This window comes from Oreochromis aureus, linkage group 22 (assembly GCF_013358895.1).
Source record: "Oreochromis aureus strain Israel breed Guangdong linkage group 22, ZZ_aureus, whole genome shotgun sequence".
NCBI classification, from domain to species: Eukaryota; Metazoa; Chordata; class Actinopteri; order Cichliformes; family Cichlidae; genus Oreochromis; species Oreochromis aureus.
This window is the reverse complement of record NC_052962.1, coordinates 25,621,980-25,640,333: the sequence shown is the minus strand read 5'-3', so window position 1 is coordinate 25,640,333 and position 18,354 is coordinate 25,621,980. Positions and strand designations below refer to the sequence as shown.

At 40.3% G+C, this 18,354-nt stretch overlaps 1 protein-coding gene across 1 annotated transcript in view; it reads left to right on the top strand.

Moving 5' to 3' along the window:
- The window catches only part of angpt1 (angiopoietin 1), a 58,091-nt gene that overhangs the window by 26,520 nt on the left and 13,217 nt on the right, over positions 1-18,354 (top strand). Inside the window, exons 5-7 of the mRNA XM_031738125.2 lie at positions 5,889-6,016; positions 7,784-7,885; positions 12,163-12,329. Of these exons, the coding sequence (XP_031593985.2) occupies positions 5,889-6,016; positions 7,784-7,885; positions 12,163-12,329 (397 nt within the window). The remainder of the gene's footprint in view (positions 1-5,888; positions 6,017-7,783; positions 7,886-12,162; positions 12,330-18,354) is intronic.

Genomic DNA, 18,354 nt, shown 5'->3' with positions numbered 1-18,354 from the left:
GGATTGGCTGTTCTTCTTTTCTTTTCTTTTTTTAAGAGAGCAAGAGAGAGAGATGAGGTCTATCGCAATAGTTTAATTTTTCTATCGAGAAAAATTTATTTCGCAATACATATCGTTATCGTTTTATCGCCCAGCTCTACTTGAGGGTCTTAAAGGCGCCTATAAATAAAATGTATTATTATCATTATTATTATAAGACAATAAGGACAGTAACAAACTGAATTAAATCAAACAATACAATATATTACAAAGTTACAAAATGTAAGAAATAGCTCTAACATATATACAAACAGCTCAACTATAAATATCCAGATTATTACAGAGATTAAATATATAGGATTGACATTTTACTCTAAACTGTAAACTTTATTTGTTTTCACAGTAGAGAATGTGCAAAAGGGTGTAAGTATTGCACTGTGAATAAGATGGAGGAGTTGTACAGGGAGATCCTGTGACTGGCAACCCACTGCTGTGTGTAAATACAGCCTCAAATAGACACTTGCTTAACTTTAAATTCTTACTCTTGTTTCACCCTAAAGCAAAAATCAAGACCGTCCAGAATTCACCGGCTTGGATTATACTGGGAAAGAAAAGTTTATATTTATGTTTCTTTAAGACTTGTCAATCATCCATTGGTCGGACGTGCACTGCTCTGAATGTTTTCTACCCCCATCACCGATGACCCTAACGCAAGAAGATGCCGATTGACCTTTGCCAGACCACAATGTGAAAAGCAAAGTTTGTGGATTGGCTATGTTAAGTTTGACCCGTGAGGCAGCAAGCTGTTTTGGATTACTTAGTTCCTCTGGTCAGATCTTTCTGTTACACTAGCTTTGATTTGACAATCCTTGCGATATTATGATGAAACCAGTTCTACAAACCTTACCCCATGCAGAGAGACACAGGGATGCACTAGCTATAATGCCGAGCACCATTGAGAGCAGCATGAAGAAAGAAACATGGTTCTTATTGTAACCCGATGTGCTCCCGTTAAAGCAATTTAGTGGCTCTCGTAAACCAGCGTGGTGCACTTTTCACAACAATCGCTTTTCACGCTTTAATTTTATAAAGTCCGTGTATACGGCTTCAGCGAGATGTTAGACACGACTCTGTCCATGAAGTAATTGGCTTATTTCATTCCTCTGGGTCCCTCACTGTTAATACGAGACTAGGGATTTCCCTTTTGGCCCAACGTTTGACCCGACAGCAATGCAACCTTTCTTGTTCGGTCAAACACAGTGAACTCATTTACCCCCTTCTCAGGCATTTAAACATTAAAACCTACTTGATCCTAACATTTGCCCAAAATCCCTTCGGTCACAGGAGATTTGACATGCATGTCCGTGTCAGGGGGGATGGTTGCAACCTCATTTCCATTTGTGGATTTCCTGCAGAGACGCCTCGAGACCCCACAGTGCTTCTCGACGTTTCCCATCAGACAGGAAACAACAAGGGCTTGAAAGGATGAAGGAGTCATGAGCGGATAGCTGCTGCACATGATTAACACATGCTTTGTATTTATCATGCTGCTGCCTTTTGTAATTTTAATGTTCCATGCAGAAAAAGGTCACGGACTGCCTATGCTTAGTCTGGATTTGTATATATTACATTTAATTACCGGAGGTCTTTTTGGCCTGCCTGGGCCATATGGATCATCTGCACATTCCTTATATTAAGATGCGTGTCTTGATGTGAGACTTGTAGATCTCTGTTTTGCTGTTTTTGTAATTTAACAACATTGATTAAATTCTCTGGTAATTATTATTTTATAGCATATAACTCAGTGCCATGTGTGGCATTTTTAGGGTTGGTTAGGTGAGCAGGGTATCCCAGCCCATCCCCCAGCCCATGATTGGTGGCTACCCTAATAAGAGGGGATAGAAATGGAACGTGGCCACTGCTGCTCTGTGGTTGGTCCTTTCCTCTTCCAAGGGGGTGTTGAAGGTTGGGGCGGGGATACAGGTCAGAGGTCTGCCCTTTCCTCACCCCAGCCCAGATAAGTCAAACTGTAATAGCTCCTGGGGGAAGCCCTGTCTGAAGAAGGTGAAGGAGTTGGTAGAGCTCACTGGTCATCTGATGCACTGCCCCTGTTTTTCAGCAGCATTTAAAGCACAGAAGAAGCAGAGCTTTGTTTTTCTATGTTCACGGAGGGGGGCTTTAGTTTGTTTGAGAAACAAATGAGTGTTTTCATTCGAGTGAAGATTTAGCATTTTATGCCATCGGGGGGCGTCTGCTTGCGTTAATAACTTCTTGTTTGGAAAACGGAGCCTGAGCGCTTCCTTTAAAGCGTGGACTCAAATCATCTTTGAGTGCAGGGAAACTGACAGATGCTTACAAAAAGCCCTGAATTTAAAAAAAGACGCTTTCCCACCAGCTGTCCATCGATTGCTTTTCCTAAAATTGAAGTTTCCAGTGTGTTTCAGCTGTTGCTATGCTAAGTGAGGCCGGGGAGATATTTTCAGTATGACCAGATGCTGCAGTGGAGTTCTTATTTAGGTTGCAATCATTACTCGAACCTCATTAGAGAGCAGTGAGCCACACATTGTTATGAACAATACCTGACCTCAGCTTTGGAACACTGTGCTAAAAAAAAAAAAATCTGGCTGCTAAATGTGATTTTGTTTTACAGTGTTCTATTATACAGCTAAATGAATGACATTCATCATTTTTACAGCTGCTTAGTCAGAATATAATTATTTTAAGGTTCCATGCAATGCCTAAAAACATGGCCTTTTCTCTGTGTAATGCCCTAAAAAAAAGAACATGGTAAACCACTTCATTAGACGCTCCAGACCAAATTTGCTGCACGCGATTGTTTTCATGCTTCACTGGCTGGTTGTAAAGTGTGTGCAGTTATTTCCATCCACCTGAATAACCTATCCAAAAGTAGGGATAACTCTTCTGCATTTTATAAGGGTGCAACCGAAATATTTAATCTGTTTGTAGCGATCAAACGCGTTGTTGTTGTACTAAAAAGGGTAAAACTGAATATTTTATTAAGCTAAAGTTTGCAATTTTATACATTTAAGCTACAAATTACAATTAGCGAGCATTCTAAATTGTTCTACATAGTAAAACTAAAAAGATTACATAGACGGCACATGTCCCCACTAGAGGCCTTGCATAAAAAATTGTGTCACGAAAAGAAAAGTATTTGGTACACGGTAAATATTTCAAAACGAAGCTGCTTTCCAGTCCATGAACTTTGTTTGGCACCAGAGACTTGGGTTTGTGTCGTTTTCCTCCAATGATTTAGGTTGCGGTAACACTTGGTTCAGGTTAGAGGAGGGAGAATGGTTTTAGTTTAAGAGTCAGACTTTTTTTCTCTCGTTAACTAGAACACAATAACCTCTAACCCTTTCACAAGCATCAACCAACTGGCGTTTGAAGCCTAAACATAAAAAATATCAAAGTAAAAGAATGATTTAGCTACTGGTGGCAAAAATTTGGCAAATCACGTAAATATTGATAAGAATGTTGAGTATAAAGAGTTTTGAGTATAGCTAAACCATCGTTTACGTGTGGTATACCTCCTATGGAAGGTATATCCAAAAGCAAATCACGTGTACGTGTTATGTGTACTTTTTCAAGAGATATAGTTGATATAAAAGTGAGAGAACCCAAAACATTTTCATGATACCAGTGACCCTCCTTATATATTACCCTCAATTCCCTGTTTGACACTCTGTAGACCGTTTTACCCCGTTACATTGTCAGTTCTTATTTTATATTTAATGATTTTTCTACACTGTCCTGGGCGCACATGCTCTAGTATTTTTATACAGTACCTCGCTTCCAATTTCTCTTTGAAGTCTGTTAGGATTTCTGTTACTTGCATTTGTTCATTAGAGGCCCAGCTGGGGTCTAGTTGACCTTGAATATAAATAGCATCGTGTTCATCAACTTGACAAGTGCAGTATCTGGCAAAGGGAAGGGATAGGATTTTAATACTTTGCTATGCGATTTCTGAGATCCAAAAATAGGACAAAAGTAAATCATGTTGTAATAAATCACAAGGGCAATTATTAATCATCACTGCATTACGGTAAATGCGTTGTGGGAAGGACTTGGCATCGTTTTTCGTGTTTCATGCTTGATCTGCAAGTACGCAAAATAAAGAAATTCGCTTGCTCTCTAGTGCAATCACTTTAACTCTCAATGGCACTGAGGACTGATTATAGTCGCATGGGAGCAGGGATTTCTATGGTAGTTCATTTAGCTCCTTTATTCAACCTTCCTAGTTCAAGTATTTGGGCTCATTTGGCAAGGATCCTGATTTATGCAAACACCCAAGCCCTGCTGGTCTTTTCACATGAACCCCCCACTGAATACGAGTCCCCGCTGAACCACAAAATATTTTTTGGTAAATAAATATTGGGACATAAATAATATTTGTAAAGCTGGGCAGCAAGCTGTTCAAGGGAGCCGCTATGAAGCTGGAGGGTCCGGTCCCCTCGGCAGACAGTCTTCTTCCACCAGGGTAGATGTCAAAGGCAATTGTGAAATAATTGTCCAAGCTGTTACAGATCGAATACCAGAAAGTTCCCCTCTGACAGTGATCTTTCAGGCCTCTAAAATGTGTCCTGCTGTCTGCCAGCTTGGGGTCAATTACCGCCCGACAGGGCCGTTCTTTGTTGTATTAGAGTCTGCAGAGCAAGGGTCCACTCCGTCAACCTGTCACAACGGGGGATTCTTGTTGCCGACACTCAATACCTTGTCAAAATGCTCCAATACTACGCCCAACTAAGCAGCCTGCTTCTGCTGAGAAGTTCTGCATCCAGGAGAGGGGGTGGGACGGATCAAAGGATCGCTGACACATTTCACTTTTCCCTGACATTTTCTTTGACTCAACCGTTTCAACAATAAAACAGTGGTGTGAAAACTGAGACGAACCCCCTTCTATGAGAGGCGAAAGGCAGGGACAGGGAGGAGAGAGAATCGGAAGGTATTTCCACCAATATAACATGGGCTTGGAAAGTAAATAAAAACCACTTGTTATAACAGGAACTTGAAATTTATAGCTTGTAGTATTTTGTCCTTACCCCCTTGCTTGGTTTCAAAATAACGCTGCCATAATTATCAGCAGATGGAAATGGATGCAGCTGGTCTGTCACAGTCTGAAGCCTTCTCTCAGAGTGTGAAAATATCCAGCAATGATCACCTCTGTGCTGCAAATGAATTAGTTGCTCTAAAAGTTGATCTGGTGGTTACGCTCGCAGTGAGAATTTTATTATCTTTTTTCTTCCCCCTGTGAAATATGTAGATCTGAAATATTGCAGATTGATCAGCTATGGGTCTGGTGCCAATTTGTGACTCTACTTTTAAGATGCAGGAGGTTGCACATTTTGTGGCATTCAAGTGATTTAAAAATGTGCTTTAATCATTTGAAACTTAAAGAAGGATTATTTAATCATTTTTTTTACTGCATGGAGTGAGATTAGAAGATAAGTAAACTCATGTTTGTGCATTTTTATGCAGCTGGAGTGAGCTCAGTGTAAAAACGGGAAGCATGTGGAAACAACTGTCCAAGCTCACTCCACAGCTCATATAAGACTTCCTTAACTTGTCACACAACCAGGCAGGAAGTTGTTCATTTTTCACATCCAGCAGTCCTGTCATTTCCAAATTTCTTTGTTTTGCTCATTAAGTAAGTGAGAGAATTGTCAAGTTTTGGAGGTTTTATTTTACACCACATATGTTAAGCAAATGGCTTTAATTGTAAACTTCAGTCAAATATAATAAAAAGAAACATACTAATCTTTTCATCCAACCCAGCAAATCCCAAAAAGCTTAGGAATTCCTTTAACGTAACCTAGTGTTTTCCAGAGAATTTTCACTCATTGAGGTTATGCAGACAAAAACATGACGAATTTCTTGTGTATCTGCAGTTGTTCCTAACAGTACAAAGGTCACAGAAGAAGAGAAGAAGTTTCGGGACTGTGCCGACCTGTACCACGCTGGTTTCCATAAGAATGGCGTCTACACCATCCACATTAATGCACAGGAGACCAAAAAGGTGGGAAGCCGTGATATCATGCAGCCAGCATTTCTCTGTAATGTGAAAATATCTCAGCTTTCATCACCTCTGAGGAGCGTTTTTATAGTGGATTTACAGGGTTTGACTTGGTTTTTTAAAAATATTGGACTCCGCTTTCTCTGCATGAGCTAAAACCAACCCGTGGGATATTAGCCAATGATGAGTGTGAATGATGAGTGCTAGCTGCTGCAGAAATATTGAAAGCTAAAAATACATTTGGCAGCTCTGAGAGTTCAGGAGTTTAGCAGGGAGGTTAGGTGCGAAACAGGACACCACACTGCTGAGCATGGTGACAAAAGTATGTGTGTGTATGTATTTCACATCTACGCTATTGAATTTAACAGAAATGTATTTACCTGTTATGGCACCAATTATAACTAATCTAAGAGAGAAACCCAGCGTTTCCCTTTGAGCGAGCCCTTGGCCAACTTGGCTATGTTCTCTGATTGATGAGAGCGATGATTTCATGACTTAGGGAGTTTGTGTGCGAATTTCTGTTCATTGCTGTTTGGCTAATCTCCTTTTGAAATTTAAATTCACACAGCATTTTAATGTATAATGTTACTTGAGCTGTTGTTTATTATTCCAGTCTCCACGAAAGATGAGGAAACTTTGGAGGATATTTGTTAAACAGTAGGCTATCTAAGCTTCAAGCCTCTGGGTGGATATCTCCCATAGAAGCGTCTGACGTCTTTTTGGCTGGGAGATGTCCTGTCGACTTCCATGGTGTATTACTGAGAGATCTGCTAATTTTGTTCAAACAAACCAAGTTAGAAAAGTCTGGTTTTTTTTACATCTATCAATCCATTTCCTTCCGCTTATCCAGTTCAGGGTCGCAGCGGGGCTGGATCTTATCCCAGCTGCCACAGGGTGGGACAGTTGTCTTTTTAGAATTAGCTAGATAGGAATAGTAGCTGCTGAGGAAATATAGCTAGCCTACCTGTCTTTAGCCTGGGTTGTTCATCTCAGCACTGAAAGTTATTTTGTGTGTGTTACTTGCTATGCATAAAAGATCGAAAAACTTTAAGTTAATTTAAAAAACAAACAAACATTATTCTATACTCTTCTGTACTTTTGCCGATGGTTGTAAAGTCGATGGCCATAGCATGTGTGTGTGTGTTTGGCATGAATGAAGAGCTAGTCTTAAAAAGAAGGGTTCTGTCTGGGCTTCCGCTTTAATTATACCCAGGCTTTGTTCGTGTGTGTTCAGCTGTGTGGTCTGGCTGAGGTGAGAGACCTTCTCCGCTAAACCCCGGGGTATCCGCCTCAAAACAAAGAGTAACACTGCAGATAGAGTGCCAGTACTGCATTATCAGCTTACACACACTGAGGTCTAAGGTTAAGGGCCACATTACACCCAGGTGTCTGCTGGTATGTGTCCATCCTGGACCTCCGCTTTGATTTTGCAGAAACAAAGACCACTGATGAGGAACATCTCGAGGGAGCTGTTGAGGGATAAGGAGACGCTGATTGAGTTTGAAGAGGACCTAGATACATTGCATTCCCAAAGATGATTCATCGAGAAAGCAAGGGAAAGGAGTGTCTAGAACCAAATAACTGTCCAAGTGACCCTGCTCTGTTTGTAAATGCCGCTGAGAGTTGAAATGTTGAATGTTGAATTCATTAGTTTGGTAGTTACGTTACATCTTCTGTCTATGCAAAGACCTATGGGTGTCATCAGTGTTCCATCACCTTCATGCGCAGTACTTTCCAACCCTCCCTTTCTGTCCTTTTAACATTGCATAGGTCTACTGCAGAATGGAAACAGCCGGCGGCGGATGGACAGTCATCCAGCGCAGAGAAGATGGCAGCGTGGACTTCCAGAGAACGTGGAAGGAGTACAAGATGGTGAGACAAGACAAATACGTGCACGCACTTCTCCATCCATGCACTCATTCATATCCATTAAAAACAAGAGGATAATGTTTGTTCTTTAAACACGAGACAGTAAGTGAATACACACCCAGAAACTGAGTGAGCGCGCTCATCTGTATCCATTAAGCATAAATTACGAAACTGTACGATGAGCGAGACCTCCTGTTTCAAAAAAATACGCTTCCACTGTGTGATGATGAAAAATATCGTGCACACTTTGGCCTTTACTGAACATGTTGAAAACTTGAGAGTCGGGAAGCACTGATCCAAGACCATTTGGTACGCTTCGGCCAGATGTCATTCGTCTTCGGCAATATCTCCCCTGTCGTTTTTGTATTAGCAAAATTGTCTAGGGTATCTGAGACTTGCACTGCTCCTTAGCCGAGGCTTCACTGCTGTTATTCTTCCTCTTCTCCAACAGGAAATTACTACCTAAATCTGAAAACAAAGCATTTGTTTAGTCTCAGTCGAGCTGGGCCAGGTGTTTGTCATCAAGGATAAAGCTGTGCATATTTGCATTGAGGGTGTTAACATTTCCTACCTAGGCTGTGTTTAGATGGTAACTTGGATTTATTTTTTCTGCCTGTTGAATTGCTAGTGTTTGCTATAGTAGCTGCCTGTGTATACCTTGCACTTGCTTTCAGTTAATGTTTCCTCTTTCCCCGTATAATCTGTTTCTACTCGAGTTTTTACCTCATCTCTCAGCTGCTCTTGTTGTACAATTTATCAGTAAGTGGGAAAAGATAAAGCCATTTGGGGAATTACAAAGCAGAGAACTTGGACACTGGACCAGATATAAACCCACAGCGGAGTTTTTCAGTGAGAAATCTTCATGTTGGCTTTTTTATTGAAAGATCCTGAACAAAAATCAACGAAAGCAATATTGGAATAGGGCAGAAATCTGTCATTCAAAGCGACCTCAATCTCACTCTTTTGAGGTAAATTAAAAAGGTGAAAGGTCAGTAGGGTAAAAGGTAACAGAAAGATGTAAAATGATAAAAAAGAAAAGAAAAAAAACCCAGTGGAAACCTTCCTGCCTTGAACAGGTGCACAGAGTGCTCAGTGCAAGAGCATGCACTCGCAGGACTTGGCTGACATTTACGCGGCTAACTAACAGCTTAGAGTCTCCTTGAAAAGTCTAGAAGTCATCAATAAGTGTTTTATTGTGTTATTAATTTTCACATTCTTGGTCTCCCAGGGCTTGTACTTACACATTTATTGTATTTAGAGGATCTTTTAATATTTCAGCCAAACCTCAGACTCAGTTTCTTTGTGAGACCACAGAGGAATGTGGCGTGTGCATTAAAATATGATCTCAAGATCATGCATGTAAGTGTATGATCAGGTGACACCTTTATTTACAGTAACTGCTCAGCTGCCCATCAGCCTGAGTCACTTCTAATGTATTAACATCATGCCATGCGTTTAAGAGGGATTAATGTCAGCAAGCAAGCAATGAAAATGTGTTTGTTGTAGTAATAGATAGTACTTGAAAACTGACTCCTTGGACCTTCAGCTAATGCAAAAACAGTTGAATTATTGAGTTTAAGTAGTTTTTTTAAATAATATAGATAAAAGCTGTAGATAAATATTTGAAACTTTAAAAATACCCATCAATGTACATACACTACATGACTTTAAAAAGCCCTGGATTTAACTAAGCAAATAGTTAAGAGCCTTCCTATTGCACAATAACTTCAGAAATTAATTTGTTTTGGCCGGCAACAGATTATTTAATCCTAACTGATGCAAAAGGCCATTTCAGAAGGATCAAGTTATTGGCCTGCTTCAATCAACGAAAACAACTGAGGAGATTAGTGAAGCGAATCGGGTTTGGAACTGCCCAACATGTTATTCAAATCTGGAATGAGAAAGAAATGTAGTTGGAAAAAAGTCTTGTATGATCATGATCGGAGATCATTTAAAAGTGTGGTGAAATCAGATAGCAAAATAATCAACAGTATGTTTAGCAGTGAAACTGGGAGCATTTCCACACACACGATGTGAAGAGAACTCAAGGAATTGGAACAAAAAAACTATGTAACCTTAGGAATATCACTTATCTGTTAGGCTAATCAAATAAAGGCTTTAAGTTGCTAGGAAGCATAAAGATTTGACTCTGGAGCAATGGAAAAAGGTCATATGGTCTGAGTCTAGATTTACATCTTGATGCATGCTCAATCATCCAGGTAAGTTCTTCAGTCTTAGATGACTGCAGGTTTCCCCAAATTTATAATCTTATAATCTTGTGCAAATGTATGGTTTATAAGACTGGGGAAACCTGCAGTCAGCTGAGACTGAAGAAGTCACTTGGATGAGTGACGAAACGTTTCTTCCACGGAAAACGCTACGTTCAGATGAACACAATCAACTTTCGGAGAGTCTAGATTTACTCATTCCAAAGTGATGGCTGGAACAGGCTAAGAAGAGCGGCAGATAAATGTTGGTGCCTACAATACGAGCCTGCAGAGGCAGTGTTGCGATCTGCGGTTGCTTTATTTGGCCAGGTCTAGGTTCATCAATGTTATGTTCCCAGAGAAAAAAGTCAGCTGTCTACTTGAATATACTGAATAACCAGGTTTTCCCATCAGCTGATTTTTTCTTCTTCCGTTGATGGCGCGGGCTTAGTCCAACATGACAACGCCACGCTTCATCAGGATCAAACCGTGAAAGTATGGCTCAAGGAGCATGAGACATCATTTTCACACATGGATTGGCCACCACAGAGTCCAGACTTTAACCCCACTGAGAATCTTTGGGATGTGCTGGAGAAGACTTCATTCGGATGTTCAACCCTCCCATCATCGGGACAAGATCTGGGCGAAAAAATGCATTTTTATAAGTTTATTGAAAGATCGCCATGGTGCCGTCATCAAAGCTAAAGGCGGCCCGATAAAATATTAGCGTGTGTGACTTTTTTTTTTGGGCTGTGTGATGTATAAGTGATATGATGGGTGGTGCTAATAAGTTACTAAAGCTCCCCTGACAACCAAAAAAAAACAAAGGTTGGGAACAAATAAGTCGGTAAGAGATATGAGATCTACATATGAGATATGAGTGCTCAACATTCACATTTCCTTTTTATCAGGAAATTTTGCAAGTGTAACTGACATGCAAACCGAGCGCTCAGTCCAACAATATGACTAACCATCTCCTCATCTTTTTGTGGGCTGAGTGATGTAGATCAGGTTTGCGTGTGAGGAATCACAAAGCTTCAGAATTATATGAGGGAAAACTGTCAAAAGATCCCCACATGCAGCCTCTTCCAAGCAAGAATTCTTGAGATAAACTGTGGTCACAGTAGGAGGCATTGGATCAAACTGAAAGCCCTTTAGATGGGAACATCTCATCAGGAGCAAGATCAATTGTAGCGACAGAGAGAAAAAGAGAGAAAGTGGTAATGGGTCCCAGCCTTTTTCTCTTCCACCCACTCAGCAGGACATGGCTAAGGCCGTAGGAATGCCCCGTATTTGTGTTCCTTCGTTGCTATTCTTCGTCACTACACACACAGCACAAGCACAACTTCTATCTGACTTTACCGCTTTGACAATTTCAGCCCCTCTGTTTTACAATCTTTAACGGAGCAGCCTTGACTGTCCTGTCAGACCTGTAATGTCATCTCGCTTAGTGATATTCCCCCCTCTGTAATCCACTGCTCTCGCTGCTGTCAGAAGCACTTTGCCTGTGACCGGGAGCCACTGTGATCAAATACAAACTTTGGAGTTTGTTTGAAGGAGTGTCCGAGCATGCGGTGTATGTTTTGGGAACGAATTCTTTAAGTAATAATGACTTAAACATGTGTGACTTTAGTGGAAGACAGAAATGTGTGCTTCTAATTCAGCTGGTATCGATTTTCGTACTTTTATAGATAGGTAAGTCCATCCAAGTTAAAGACTAAGCCAAAGCATGCTCAAGAAACATGAATAAAATATGTCTGATATATAGTCAAAGTCTTATCTATTTGGAGTAGGACGCTACAGCAGTACAAGAACATTTCTGATGGTGGATAAACAACCACAGTATTTATTATCAGAGACGGTTTGTTCTGATCTAATTGCTGATTGATAAAAAAGAAAAAGTAAATTAGAAAATTCCTTCCCATTCATGCCATAATCCTCTAGTGTGAAGATGTTATCATCCAAGGGAAAAGTGATGGGATGAGCAATGAATAATCTCAAGTTTATGCTTTACAAAAAGCATTGTCCGTGGTATTTACATGCTGATTATTGAATTTTTCTTTTTCATTGCAGGGTTTTGGGATCCCGTCTGCAGAGCATTGGTTGGGAAATGAGTACGTTTACCAGCTGACGAACCTGAAGCAGTATGCCCTCCGTGTAGAGCTGACCGACTGGGACGGGCTCCAAGCCTTTTCACTGTACGATCGCTTCCAAATAGGCAGTGAGAAGCAAAACTACAGGTAATAGCACATAAAACGGGGGATTAATGTGTTTTCAGGCCAGTATTTGCTTATTATTGCCATGTTACCAGTGTTGGGTGTAGCCATCTACAAAGTAACACATTATCGTAGTCATATTTTATTGCACAAGAGAACATAGCATGATGGTAAAGTGCAAATTGCATCCAGGACAGAAACAACTGTATTACACTGCAACACAACACTCAGTCTGTGCTAACATCTGCACCATAAGCACTTTAAAGATGGTCGAAGCTTCTGTGAGGTTACCTACTGGTTTCTGAAGTCCCATGTTGAAGTCTCAAGTTGAAAGTTTCTGCAATTGCCATCTTGGTTGCAAACAAACGCATGAGACAAGGAGGGTTGTTTGACTTTGAATCGCATGGTATGACTACAATTTGCAAAACAGACTTCATGTTTTACTGAATATGACACAAAACGAGTGATCGAGGACATAAACTGATCACTAAAGTGTTTATAGACATCAAGACAAAAAGGAACATTTTGTCTTGATGTCTTGTGGCCTTGACTTCAAATGTAGCTTATTTAAAGGGAGAATGCTACGCAAAGAACGCAAAGCTAGTGAATGAAGCCCAAGTCATGTTAAAACTGCGCATGATTAGCGGCCCGGCCTTATTAGCGTGGCTGTCAGCTAAAAGGCAGTTCAACATTAAAATCTCTCTTCACACACACTTCACCTTCAGTGTGGCAACACTCTCAGGCCAACTCTTTAGCTTAGAACAAATGCCATGAGAACCAATGCTTTTCCAAACACTCATACTTAGTGTTTAGTAGCAATTAGCAAATATTAGTATGCCAGCATGGTGAAGATTAGCCTGTTAGCTTTGTCACTGTTCACGTGTTAGCATGATGTCACTAGCGCTTTGCCCAATGCACTGCTGTGTCTCATTACAGCTTCAAAGCCACTGCCATAGTTCTAGGCTTTTACACAATGTTGACACAGTTCAGTCCAAACACAGCAGAGTGTCAGTCAAGTTTTGGCAGTGTTCAAAGCCCAACAAACAATCAAAATTATTCACGTAATATGGAAGCAAACAGTCTTAAAGCATAAAAATATGTTTTGAGTCACGGTTACATACACAGAGTGAGTCAAATGAAAGCTATTACACAGCCTGTGTGGACAGAATTGATTAAGAGCGAAGTATATTTGTTCCATCAGACAGCCGTGAAATGAATGATTGAAACGGCTGTTGTGTAAACAGTAAAGTGCTTTCAGAACTCAACTATCACACAACACAATGGGGTGTTTAGTGTGCGTTCGGGACTTTGCCCATGGAGCCAAGGATCAACCTGCCTCCTGTCCCATGGACATCTCAAAGTGCAGACAAACATTTGGTCTTCGCTTCACCTTTTCTTGCCTTCATCATTGCACATCTGGACATTCTGAGACTGTATCTATAGCGTATATCTGAAATGAAGCAAGGAAAAAAAATAAATTACACCGGAAAATAATACTTTAGCGGTAAGAAAAAATGTTCAAAAGTGTTAAGATTATAACCATGAATTGTAACCCAGCTTTCCAGACACCTCAATCATGTCTTTCCTGTTATATAAGTCTGTGGTGAGGTTTGTCTTGTAGCAAATTCCTTCCAGCCCAAATGTATTGCTTGTCATCGTCTCCTCATTGCAAACTGTACTTTGATTTGATGGATGCTTTGTCCTTGCGTGTTGCAGGGCAAAGGTTTCTGTTTTCTTTTGAGGGGGTTAATGATAACAGGCCTCAAACTATGGCAGATGCTTGGCCCACTTAGATGTGGAAAACTGATGCAAATTCCAGAGCTCCAAGCAATTGCTGGCTTCAGAGGCGAAGGTCTGACATCTCCAATTCACTGGATGGCTGGTTCTCTGTGATAAGAAGTCCTTTTAGTTTCAAAGTGACTTTTGTTCATCTTTGAATGATGAACTAAGGAACAAGATTCTGTGGTTGAAAGCCTTCAAGTGTTTCCCTGCAGCAGCAAGGCTGGTAGGCCTTTTGCCATATCTAATTTTCAGAATAGTCCTGTGACGACAGGGGTTTCACTTTACACATTTTCTGTCTTGAGGAGGTTGTACCTGGAGTGGGCTGTGTGTTTTCTCTAAGGGTCTGGAGAATGGATTTCATTTAGGCGGAAAAGATCAAGTTGTCCTTTTTTTGTGTGTGTTATGAGTTGAAGTTTTGAGCACTCAAAATGTGAGGACCGAATGAAACTCCATCTCTTGTTGCTTTCGGTCTTTATTTCTTGGCTGTGGTTCACAGATATGTGAAGTGCAGGCCGAACGTATTGATCAATATGTACTTTATTGTAAAAGTAAGAACTTTATGGAAGTGTTCAAAAGCTAAACACCATCCTACACATTTACATGCATTTCATTCACACTCATTTTTACACAAACAAACGCATTTATGTTTTTTAACGCCCTAATTCCCTTTGCTGTGTTTCACACATATTTTAACGCTCATTTCTTACGTTTTTCTGTAAAAACTGTTGTTTTTGTCACACAGCAGCAGGCAAAGGGCATCCCCGGCCAATCCAGGCTGTTTTAAACTCAGTTTCATACTGCTAAGGAGACATGCAGATCTCTATAAATAGATATGTTCTCGAAAAATAGTTGTGGTATGATAATCACTCATTGCTGCTCTGAAACACGGGCCAAAACAAACCAGATGGCCAGTCCCAAACAAACCGGTATTGCCACATTCTGTTTTGGGCTTTTTTTCTTCTGCTTTGGCACCTACTTCCTCTTAAATGTAAAAGATACTGCAAGTTCCCCAGAAAGTTCGCCAGACTGCATTTATGTTGCTTTAAAACTTTAAAAGCGATAGCAAGCGATAGGGCCTGTGTTCTAGCTGGTTTTAAAATATTTTCTTTCATCTGAGGCAATTTACTGGAATACTGACTGCGCCAGCACTAGTCAGACAAACATTTATAAAGACCTTATACTGTACAGTCAGTCAGCGTGTTTCTTGCTTTCTTTCTTTCACGAGCATGCACTCTCTAAGCACTAAAGAAAGCAAGGCTGTGAACACAAGCACCACTTGGAAAGAAGGCAGAATTATAATCTAGGTCCACCATTGCGCACGACTCACCATTTATCATAAACAATACTGAGAATTGCTCGCCAGAAAATGCTTGTCCTGCTGCCAGCGTCTCGTTTCATCTACGTATACTGTGAAGCACAAACCACTCAACTTGTTGAGAGGGAGGGAGGTGTGCAATTATTTCTTTGTGAAATATTGGGTCCTAATCCTTTGCAGATGAAATCATGTACACAGCATAAATGTCACATTTATTACAAGTGCTGTAAAAATTTGGACCTGCTATTTATCTTTACTCGGTCATCGGATTCTTGTGGGGTTTGCCCAATACAATAAAACTGTTAAAACAGCGCATTTGTAATAGTCAGATGATTCAGATAATTTAGGTAATTGATTTGTCAAACGTCAAATGCTGGTACTGGACGTTAAAAGACAGTATATACCTTTAAACTGACATGATTTGTTTTTTTCAAATCAGCCAATCACATGACAGCTGCTCAAAGTATTTATGCATGCGGGCAAAGTTAAGACAACCTACTGAGGTTCAAACTGAGTATCAGAACAGAGACGAAAGGTGATTAAAATGACTTTGAACGTGGCATGGTTGTTGGTGCCAGACAGGCTGGTCTATTCACTCATCCTTACTCATCTACTGGAATTTTCCCACACAACCATCTCTAGGGTTTACAGAGAATGGTTTGAAAATGACAAAATATTCCCTGTTGATGTCAGAGGTCAGAGGAGAATGGCCAGACTGCGTCAAGCTGGTAGGAAAGCAGCAGAAACTCAAAGAGCCATTTGTTAAGCCAAAGTATGCAAAAAGACATCCCGGGAACCACAACACATTGAGCCTTGAAGCAGATGGGCTACAGCAGCAGAAGATCAAACCGGATGCCAATTCTGTCTGCTAAGAACAGCAAACTGAGGCCACAGTTCACATGGGCTCACCAAAATTGGTCTAAGGATTCAGATGTTCAGATTGGCTGGGTAAACGACCTGAAAGCGACCTGCCTTGTACCAGCAATTCAGGCTGATGGTGGTCATGTGACTATGTGTTGTTTTCTTGGCAAGTAGTGCCAAGTGCACATCGTTTAAACACCATAGCCTATGTAAGTCTTGTTGCTAACCATGTCCATCCCTTTATGGCTACAGTGTACTGCTTCCAGAAGAATATCATCGCATGTCTCAAAGTTGATCACCTCAAACTGGTTTCTTGAACTTGACAATAAATGTACTTAGTTCATTAGGTCTCAGTCCAGTAGTGCAAACTGGGATGTGTTGGAACAGACGATTCATATTATAGATGTGTAGAAATCTGCGGCAACTGTGTGACGCTATCACGTGGAAATCTCTGAGGAGTGTTCCCAGCGCCTTGTTGAAGCTACGCAATGAAGAACTGAGGCACTTCTGAGGATGAAAGGAGGTCCAATCGGTACTAGCAAGGTGTACCTAATAAGATGGTAGATGAGTGCACTGTTTGCATGTATTCTTGAGTGCACTGAAGGCCATATTAAGCAGTCATGCCCTCAAAACGTTGCTTCTCCCATAAATCACAAGCGATAATATGGCAAGAGCAGGAGAACTGCATCAATGCAGAAACAGCTCATGAAAAAAGAAAGAAATCTACACAGTATCTTTAGGGAGAAAGCTGACATCAGCAAGGTTGTTCTAATCATGAATGAACACATCTTAACACTTTGACAGGCATTTCATTTCACTGGACCTATGGAGTTTGCTGCTGAACCACAAAGTTACATGATTGTAAAGTGAGCTCATTTCACAATCGTATAAGCTTGATTTGTGGTTCAGTGGAAAACTCTATAGGTCTATTTTGGTTTTTTGCTTCATTGTGACTCAAGTCACCATAATTGCAGAGGGTACTTTCCTTATAAACAGCTGAAAAAAGTTCCCTATCATCATATCTAATCTGCTTGCTGTGCCACAGCATGGGTTGCAGAAAAGAAAATAGTCAAATCATTTCATGACCTCCAAATATTGTTCTAACTATAGCCGTCAGATGATCACAATCAGTTAATTACTGTCATTTGTCAAAGTTTTGTTGTTTCATAGAATGGCTCTGCATTGTCAATATTAATAGAACAGACCAGAAAAAATGATTGTTCAGTATGAAAATGAAAGTAAAATAGCAAAGCAATGCAAAAAAGAATTAAAAATGACTAACTGTGAAATGTAAATGGAATAAATAAAAACAACAAAGATTTAAAGGGGGGGCGGATCTACAGAATGACGTTTGTTGTTGTTTTATGATGCTTTTATAATAGTTTTTCTTTGTAAATTAATAAATCACCATTATTATCATGAATCCTAGCCAGCAAAAGAAAACAGAGACACACCTGAAAGTGGTATCCAAGAGTATAAATAAGAAGGTAGAAAGGGTTGCAGGAGAGCTGTGAACACAATTAGCAGGAACAAAGGAATCACACAGAAAACTGACAAATACAGAATATACACAGAAAGTTAACTGCACTGGACACTCACAAGAATAGCCCACAATCATATTTTCACAATGTGTATAAGTATATTTTTTGTCAGACTGATTCTTGGAGGGTTATAGTTTCACTGAACTAAATAAAGATCATAGTTGTCCCAGGAGATTGCCCTTAAATGAGAGCTTTTAAAAGCCATTCTTAAGGCAAGAGGAAATAAAGAGAAAAGCCTGATGTATGCCAAATAAAAAAAGAACTGCACTGAAAATCAGTGGCAACATTTCTTATGGAGTGATGAAATTTTGAAACCTTTGGCTCAAATCATTATCGGTAAGTACAGAGGAGGTCAGTGAAGTACACCAGTGAGGTCTTCTGTAAAACATGGTGGCGGCTTTGTCATGGTTCCGGGTTGCATTTTCATCTGTGCTGTTGGGAATCTTGCCAAAACTGATGGAGTTATGAATGCAAAGAAGTACCATCAGATTTTGATCCAGCATTCAATAACATCTGGAAAGCATCTGATTGGCAACGGCTTTATTTTTAC